Source organism: Aptenodytes forsteri, unplaced genomic scaffold, assembly GCF_000699145.1.
Source record: "Aptenodytes forsteri isolate BGI_AS27 unplaced genomic scaffold, ASM69914v1 Scaffold8, whole genome shotgun sequence".
Taxonomy (NCBI): Eukaryota; Metazoa; Chordata; class Aves; order Sphenisciformes; family Spheniscidae; genus Aptenodytes; species Aptenodytes forsteri.
The window spans coordinates 10908456-10917813 of NW_008796218.1; the positions used below are offsets into that span (position 1 = coordinate 10908456).

General features: G+C 45.1%; 1 protein-coding gene across 1 annotated transcript in view; it reads left to right on the forward strand.

Annotated features, from left to right (window-relative positions):
- The window catches only part of PAX6 (paired box 6), a 17770-nt gene extending 11931 nt beyond the window's left edge, over nt 1-5839 (forward strand). The window contains exons 4-9 of the mRNA XM_019474495.1: nt 1425-1583; nt 2430-2512; nt 2796-2946; nt 3087-3184; nt 4491-4641; nt 5436-5839. Of these exons, the coding sequence (XP_019330040.1) occupies nt 1425-1583; nt 2430-2512; nt 2796-2946; nt 3087-3184; nt 4491-4641; nt 5436-5521 (728 nt within the window). The 3' untranslated portion in view covers nt 5522-5839. The remainder of the gene's footprint in view (nt 1-1424; nt 1584-2429; nt 2513-2795; nt 2947-3086; nt 3185-4490; nt 4642-5435) is intronic.
- The last annotated feature ends 3519 nt before the right edge of the window (nt 5840-9358 follow it).

The window sequence follows — 9358 nt, forward strand, 5'->3', positions numbered from 1 at the left end:
CTCAATGGGGCTGCGGCCGCCCATATGGTGACCACGGCCGCTGAATCCCTGTGTTTAAATGGGGGAGAAAGTTCGGGTTTTAAAACATTTCAAAGTGGTTGAAAGGGTCCCACCAGATCCTGTCACAATTCCCCCCGAGCTTTGAAGGCCGGGGCCATTGTTCGCCGATTATAAATGATATTACTTTAAAGTTGATTTCCCACAATATTTAAAGGATGTAGCGGGAGTGTCGCTATTTATTTTTGGCGTAACTTTTCAAGGGAATTAGCATAAGTAGCCCATGCGTCCCTCATCCCATCTCCCCCTTTATGCGACATCAAAACGCCTCGAAAAATATGCTTTGAAAGGCGAGGGAGAGCTAATTTAGGGACGACGACTTCTCTGCCTCGACAGAAACGTCCGTTTCTTTCGCCCCCGGCGGCCCGGGGTGCCTGCAGAGCCCCGCAAAGCCGGCCGGACCCGGGACGCGTCCTTGGCACCGCCCGACAGGAGAGCACAATGAAACTTTCCCCTGTTTAATGACAGAAATTACATTAAAAGTGGTGGAAATGCCCTAATTAAAAATGTACCGCTTAAATGATATGCCAAACGTTCAGCTGCAGAAGAGCGTATTTAGCTAGTTAGTGAACTCGCTACTATTTCTTTTAAAATTACATGTTAAAATTTTAAAAGAAATCTTACTTTTCTCTGGTGCAACACATTACAAAGAATGGACAGTCCTTTTATCTAAATATAAAATTCCATTTTCAGCAATTATAGCCTGTTCTTGGTGATGATATAATTACAGCTGTGCTCAGTAATAGGTGTCAAGGCAATGCACACTCATACAATAGTTGAATAAAACTGCAGAACAATGCAGGCACTTCTAAATTCACAACCTTTAAAATGAAATTGACTGTGCAGAATTCAAATAAAAACTGGATAAATATTTTTTAAAAAAGATTACAAGCTTGGTTTGGTTTCTTAATAGCATTTTCTGCAAACCTATCAACATCTAATTGATTAGATAGGAATTACTGATTATAGATAATCTGAAATACTGAACATCACTATTTTAAATATAGCAATAGGTAAATAAATGCAGCAGACAGAGGAGACTGCCATGGCACTTCAGCAGCGGTTCAGGGAAAGAATCACTTTCAGGGGAAGTATTTTTACGCGGTTTTTATTCCAGAGGAAAAACAAAATGAAATTAAGACCAGGCGATCGTAATTCCTCATCTCCGATGTTTACGATAACGCTGGAAACTGAAATGTTTCCGTGTTACCCGTGTCATTAGCGCAATGTTGCTTTGATACCCGAGACGTTTTTAAGGGAGGGTGTCAGCAAACATGGCCGAACTTGTTTCCAATCGCGTTATTTCTCTGATAGGGATCTTAAAACAAGGGTACCTGCGTTTCACTTTCCGACTCTCGGTTCTGCAGATGGCTGTCCGCAACAGGAGGGAGGAGGGGAAAACACTAACTCCATCAGCTCTAATGGAGAAGATTCAGACGAGGCCCAAATGAGACTCCAGCTGAAAAGAAAGCTGCAGAGAAATAGGACATCCTTCACCCAAGAGCAAATCGAAGCCCTTGAGAAAGGTGAGTGACATTTTCCTACGGCTGAATCAGGAGAAAAAAGCAAAATGTGCCCTGCCTGTATTAAGAGCTGAACGGAAACATGGCATTCACGTGCCTTATATATATGTATATAGTATAAGTCCGTGGCTCCCTCCATGCTCTTTTATTCATTGAGCTCCAAATATTCATCGATGGCTGCGGTATGCACCGAAAAGCTGTTAAAAGGTTTTCAAAGGGAACGCACTCAGGGCACAGATCATACCGAAACATTGGTGTTACACCCCGGGCTCCTCTCATGGGGGATAAATCTCCTCCTGCCAACTGTGCCACGTCCCCGGCCGGGCCGCATTGCCGTACACCAGGAAGGCGAGGGCTGGCAGCTGGGGCTGGCAGCAGCCCTCCGTGCCTGCCCCCCACGCTCGCTCCCCATCCCCAGCGCTGCTGCTGCCCGGGGCTGGGAGCAGGTGCCCTTTTCCCTGACTGGCCTGGGCGCACCTCACCTCTGACCCGCTGCGGATCTTTGTTCTTATTTTCCGCTGTTATTTAGCGACGTGCCATTTTGCTTCTTGGTGACAGGGTCAGAGCTGCCTTGGGGACCCCCTCAGCAGAGGCAGAAGCCCTCACTGCTTCTTGAAAGATGCAGCATTGCACCCAAGCCTGCCTATCCCCTTAGCGATATTCCCCAGCAGGCAAGGCGTCCTCCTTCCTAACACACACACACACACACACACGAAGAAAGCTCAGCTTTGCCTTTACAGCGATGTTTCTTAAGAGCATTCAGAGCATAGGCAGTGCAGGAACGACTCTGACTTTACAGTCAGCCACGTTAACTCTTTGCAACTAATGCAATAATATTTCCTTCTGCAGAATTTGAGAGGACCCACTATCCCGATGTGTTTGCAAGAGAGAGACTAGCTGCTAAAATAGACCTGCCTGAAGCAAGGATACAGGTACTGAGTTGCTGTGCAATTATGACTATTATTATTTTTACTACTACTATTCTAATTTTGTTATTCCTGGCTTCTCAAAGCACAGGGCAGCCCCTATTTACGAGTGGGTATTTGTCCATCTCCTCCTTCAGGAAAATAACAGCAGCTGGGGTTTGCTTTCACACGCTGCTTTGCTATGCTCCAAGCCAGCTTTCTATCAGCATGGCCTTGAGTTACGTGGGGGAGGCCCCACACCTCTAGTCCTTGTAAGGAGACTCATGTCTCTCAAACGCTGTATTTTCAGGTGTGGTTTTCTAACAGAAGGGCCAAGTGGAGAAGGGAAGAGAAGCTGAGGAACCAGCGAAGACAAGCCAGCAACACTCCCAGCCACATTCCCATCAGTAGTAGTTTCAGCACAAGCGTTTACCAGCCGATCCCACAACCGACCACCCCCGGTAATGCCACCGACCTGCTCATGTTCATCCATCCTCTTGGGAAAATGAGACTCTGAGACTGTATCGCCAATTGTAATTGTGGTTAAACTAATGTGTTCATCTATCTGTCTATTCTATTATAGTTTCCTCTTTCACATCAGGTTCCATGTTGGGCAGAACGGACACGGCGCTCACAAACACGTACAGTGCGCTGCCGCCCATGCCTAGCTTCACCATGGCCAATAACCTGCCTATGCAAGTAAGTCCAGCGCTGCCACCACGGCATGATGCTCCCTCGGGACTCGGTGGCCCCTGGGGTGTGTGGGAGCGTGGGGGCTCTTCCTCCCCAGGACAGGGGGTTATGGAGTCAAACCACACTGCAGGGAAACTGGGACCAAAAGCTTCCCCGGCCTCTGGAACGATGCCCTATTTTGGGAGAATCACAAGGGAAAGGGCACTGTAAGTCCTGGTGCTCTGACAAGCCCTTTTCCCAAATTTTAAAAGACAAAGGTCCTCAAAATTACAAGGTAATAAATCTGGGCTGAAAAAACCCTTTTTGGAAAAAAAAAAACCCAACTAAACCCCTGCAGTTAACCTATGGAACTCACTGGTGCAGTATTGTGGAAATTGCCACCCAAATAAGCTGCTGGAGGCATCCAACCTTCTCGGCGTAGATAACGTGGCGGTGGCACATTAGGAACACCTGAGAAAGGGAAGGATGTGATTAGCATCAGTGGTTATGCCAGCTAAGCCAGAATTGCAAGAGCTGTCAATCCTCATGCCTGAAAGCATTAGCTGATCACCAGCTGGGTTAGGAAGAAATCTATTCCTTTGGGGTCTGTTTCTATAGACCTTTCAGATGCAAAATTCCTCCTTTTTTAATGATGGGGTTGGCCTAGGAAGGTGCTGGCCAATTACGGGAGTTTTACAGCTTTGTCTGAGGCACACAGCATTGACCACTGCTGGAGACAGGCGAGCAGATTAGAGAGCCTGACTCCTTCGCTGCGGCAATTACTATGTTACTAATTGCTGAACCAAAATTAACCAAATAAAGTTAGAGTCTCGCAAGTCCGCGGAAAGAAATGACGATGGCTAGGTCGCTATTTCGTGACGTTGGAGGCCGGCGGCGCCGTTCCCGGCAGCAGGCTGAGAGCAGATGACAAAAGATCAAAAGGCTGATACGGGAGGGGACCCTTGGGAAAGCAGGAGGCCCCTGATTCACCGCCGGGCACCTGGGCAGGGACCTGGCATGTGTGAGCCGCTCTGGAAAGTCCTGCCTACATGGCCACCATGGTGTGATGGCCACGCGATGTCGGAGCGGGAGATTTGGCAGCTGAACCGTCGGCATCTCCCTGCAGACGCGGGGTGTGTTGCTGGTTCTCCTGGAGCACAGCGTGTGTGCTTAGCAAGCGAGGCTGTCAGTATTTTCGGAGGCGGCGTGTGTCGTGAAGCTCATTTTTGCTTGTGTACGCTGCTCCTGAGGGCTGGCACATCCATCCAGAGAAGCGTAACGTGGTGTTTACCTCGGCTGATACTTAACGCTGTTTTGTCCTTTGCTCCCATAGCCCCCGGTACCCAGCCAGACCTCCTCCTACTCTTGCATGCTGCCCACCAGTCCATCGGTGAATGGACGGAGCTATGATACATACACCCCTCCTCACATGCAGACACACATGAACAGCCAGCCGATGGGCACCTCTGGCACCACTTCCACAGGTGAGTGGCCCCCCCGCCTTTTTGCCAGCGCGGCTTCCTTGCTCCGGCCATCCGTTTTTTCACATGTATTCACTGGGAGAGGTGTCTCTGTCGGGTTTAGTAGCTGCCGAACCGGGCAGAAGACAAAAGTGTATAACCTTGTGGGCTAGAGCAGAAAACCTGATTTTTAAGCTGCCACTGAAGGGGTAGATGAAAGATGGCTGACTAACAGAGGTGGCATTTGAATAGCGGTACAGTGGAAAGCTCTTCAGTGAGGCCCTCATCCCGCAAAATCTTCCCTGTATAATTAAATTCTGAAGCAGCATTTATTTCAACGTTAGATTTCAGTGAAGCTACTCACACCCGAGCGTGTTTTTACCGTGCCTGTGTCAGAGGCTATTTTTTGCTAAAGATTTGAAGTTATCAGAAAGGCAGGTAACCCGTAGAAATATTAACCTATGCATAAGAGGGCAAAATAGGGTAAAAAAGGGTAAGTGTCAGCATAAGCAGGAGCAAGCCAGACACATTTAAAAAGAATAGAAATGTTCAGTGTATTTTGGGCGGAATTCCCAATTGATACAAATGAGCCGAGGCTCTGGCATTTATCTCAAAGCATGACAGTTTATTTATAACAACAAATCAGCGAGATGTGCATAGGTTTTTGAAATATACCCCCCCACACCTGATTCTGCAGGCTGGTAGATGGTGAGATTTAATACTTACCAGAATACAAGCACAAATCTGTGAAACTGTAAAGCAAATATTGTGCTATGTATAGAAAAACTAAAATATCCATTTCCTCCCTCAATTTTCAGGTCTCATTTCCCCTGGAGTGTCAGTTCCAGTTCAAGTTCCTGGCAGTGAACCTGATATGTCTCAATACTGGCCCAGATTACAGTAAAACATGTGTTAATTCCGTAAATGACTATATGGACAACAGTTGGATGTTCAGCAGTATTTTATAAAGGAAGAATGGCTCTCGGAGTACTTCTGTACTGCAACTGTGCCCTATGCTGTAACACATGGAAAAGACTTTCACATGGACCTTTGTACACTGAAGGCATTGTATCAGTTGGAACAAATCTTCATTTTGGTATCCAAACTTTTATTCATTTTGGTGTATTATTTGTAAATGGGCATTTGTATGTTATAATGAAAAAAAAAAAAGAACAATGTAGACTGGATGGATGTTTGATCTGTGTTGGTCATGAAGTTGTTTTAAAAAAAAAAAAAGAAAAGGAAAAAAAAAAGAAGCCATGATCAACAAGCTTTGCCACGAATTTAAGAGTTTTATCAAGATATATCGAATACTTCTACCAATCTGTTCATAGATTATGGATTGACGTTCCAAGTTTGTATCATTCCATTGCTTATAATTAAACCTGGAACAATACGCACTAGATTTATGTAAGAAAAATATCTGTTGGTATTTCCAAAGGTTGTTAACGGCTGAAGCTATGTGCAAACAGGGGTTAAGAGAGAACTTCGATGAAGAAAAGAGTTTGATAGATAAAAGGTAGATTGTGTCTTCGATATAATCCAATTTGTTTTATGTCAAAATGTAAGTATTTGTCTTCCCTAGAAATCTCCCAGAATGATTTCTATAATAAAGTTAATTTCATTTATATTTGACAAGAATATTCTATAGATGTTTTATACACATTTTCATGCATCATACGTTTCTTTTTGGTCGGCAAGAGTTAATTGTTCTTAGATATAGTTGTACTACTGTTCACAGTCCAATCATTTTTGTGCATCTAGAATTCATTCCTAATCAATTAAAAGTGCTTGCAAGAGTTTTAAACTTAAGTGTTTTGAAGTTGTTCACAACTACATATCAAAATTAACCATTGTTGATTGTAAAAACCATGCCAAAGCCTTTGTATTTCCTTTATTATACTATTTTCTTTTTAACCTTATAGTGTGGTGTTGCAAATTTTGTTACTGTGTTAGGTTAATTTCATTAAGTTTTATTTTGAATTTATTTTCAGTTTTCAATAAGGAGGGATCCTTAAAAAACATTTTTATAGGCTTTCAGCACTTCCACCAGCCTGTAATTTGGGCTAACAAAAAGAAGATAGGTTCACGTACCTAATTGCAGCTGAGAGCAGAAGGAGGTTGTTTATTTAGCTCGGGTTTCTGGGGATGCTCTAAATGAACTCCAGAATCCAGCAGAATTTCTAGTGGGGAGTTTGCATCGTGCCAGTCAGTGGTGGAGACGTGATACATGCCTGTGTCTATCTGTTGTAATTATACATAAAGTACATATAGACACATATACACACAAATATGCATTCCTGACTTCTAAAAATTGTTTTTGTTAGGACGCTTAAAAAGAAAAAAAAAAACAACCCAGCTGTGTTTTTAACAGGCTCTTTGGGAGAGTGAATACCATCCCTTTATATTGCCACACAGCACAATCTTAGTGTAATTTTCCATTGAACTTGTAACCTGGTTAATACCTCAATGCGCTTTGTGTGAGGGTTGTTAGTGTGGGCGTGGGTGGAGAGCTGCATGTCAAGGAATAATGAGAGAAGACAAATCAACAGGCAACAACAATGCGAGCTGGGACTGGCTAGTGAAAGCTAAAGGCCTTTAGTCACTGGCAGGGAAATCTAAACATTCCCATATCTATGAAGCTGGCTCATTGTGGTGCAGTTGTTACTTGCGATGCTGTGCTGAAAAAGGGATCTCATGATTAAAAAGCCAATGCGCAGGGAGTTTTGAGTCAAAGCACAGGCATCACAAGCAGCCTTTGTAAAGCAAAGATACTATCTAGGCTGGTTATGTTTTCCTTTCGGCATATTTGTCACTGCAGATAACACTTCACTGCAAGCGTGGAGTAGCAGAGTTGTGGTGCTGAGGTAGTCGCGATACTGCAGACGAGATTAAACGCACGTAAACTCCGAATCCCTTAGGGACAAAGAGCAGCTTCGCTCAAAGCACGAGACGATAGTTAATTACAATCAAGAGTCCAAAGCAAGCAAAAATGTGCAAAAACATTAGATGAAAAATCTTTTTTTTTAACTGATACTGGTCAGTTGTAAGTATATTCGTTATACCAGCATTAAGTAGTTTTAATTACATGGAAGTCATCCATTGGCAAATATTAATGAAACATGGATTTTTTTAATTTATATATATTTTTATCAGACATGCACATGCACATTATATATTTATAAGATACAGATAGATCGCATTAAACACCATAATAGGCAGGTCCCTTCTCGCATAGCTAAATCGATTCTGGGAACAATTAATTACAGGTACAAACCCAGCATTTATATAGCCACTTAGCGTGTTTATACCTACTAATGTAGTTTGTTATCTAAATGCCAACTTCTGCTCAACCAGGAATGGAAATCAGCTTCCCATCCCTTCCTCCCCCGAGAGCTTTTGTGCCGTGGTTGCTGTTTCTGCAGGTGCCGATATGCGGGCAGAGGCAGCTCCCCGTAGCTCTTCCCTGCCCTTGTCGGGTTTTCCCGGCCTTGCAGCTCCACCGCCTGTGGTCCAGCCGCTGGTGGCCTCCATTGAGCCATCGCCAGCCCTCTTGCCCCTTCTGAAGCCTTCTTCAGGACAGGCTGTGCTGCGGGGCTGCAGCCTTTCACAGCCCCGCACCTCTGCAGTCGCAGCAATGCTATAAAGCAGTTGCGTGCGCGGATGAACCTTGAGCTTGCTTTGGTGACAGGCTAGCTAGCCGTGGTGGAGAGGAGACATTTCTGGCTCACTGGCTCGTTATTGTGCCCTGTGGAAGGAGGTCGGTGGGGAAAAGTCCCTGGCTGGCTGCACATCGGGAAGAAGTTAGGGCATTTGGTCCCCAGAGCGTTGCTTGCCTTGAAGAGCTGCTGCTGTGTGTGCTGGGGGCTCTGCGGGTTACAGGCAGCCTTGCACTGCACGTCGCATCCACAGCCCTATCAAGAGGCTTTTCCCCAGGGTGGGTCAGGGCACGGGGCCGAGCGTGCAGGGGCTCCCATGCCTGAGCACCGGTGCCAGCTTCCAGTTGCTCGCTGGGGGCCAGGCGAGGCCCTGGAGCAGCTCCAGCGCCCAACTGGCCTCAGAGCGCTGCTGCAAATGGGCGAGGGGGTTGCGTGTGGCTGCATGGGGAACGTGCTGCCTCGCCAGACACCGCTACCAGCCACATAAGTGGGAAATGAAAATCTTCAGCATGCTCTGAACCCTCTAATACCCATTTTCATCCCCTTTCTTCTTCCAGAGCTGTATTACTTACAAAGACTGAAGTCTGCTCTAATGTATTGCTCAGTGTAACACAGCAATTTCCAAGGTTCTCCTCTTTTTACCACTGAAATTAGTGGGAGTTTTGCTATTGATTTCAATAGGAATGAGACATTTCTGTGCATTTGGTTAAAATGTATTTCATAATAACACCTTATACTTTATTTATAAGCCCCTCCTAAGGCATTTCACAAATTATAGTCACACAAGAATTGATGTGTGAGTGCTGTCTTAATAACACTGTATTTTGTATTTCAAATATTGTGTTCTAGATACAATATTTACATTTACAAGTGAAAAGGCTGCTAACCTAACAGTTATTGTTCAGAGCAGACAGATGATGAGTCACACACGCTGATGGCGAAGCAGACATGCATGCGGTGACATACGTGTTGGAATTGCCTTGCACCGTGCAGATACCGGTTTTAATTGTTTTTAAAAGGTAAGCACGAGTCAGCGTGTGCCCTGCTCCAGGAGGCAGAAAGAGCTGCTTTCTCACCCAGGC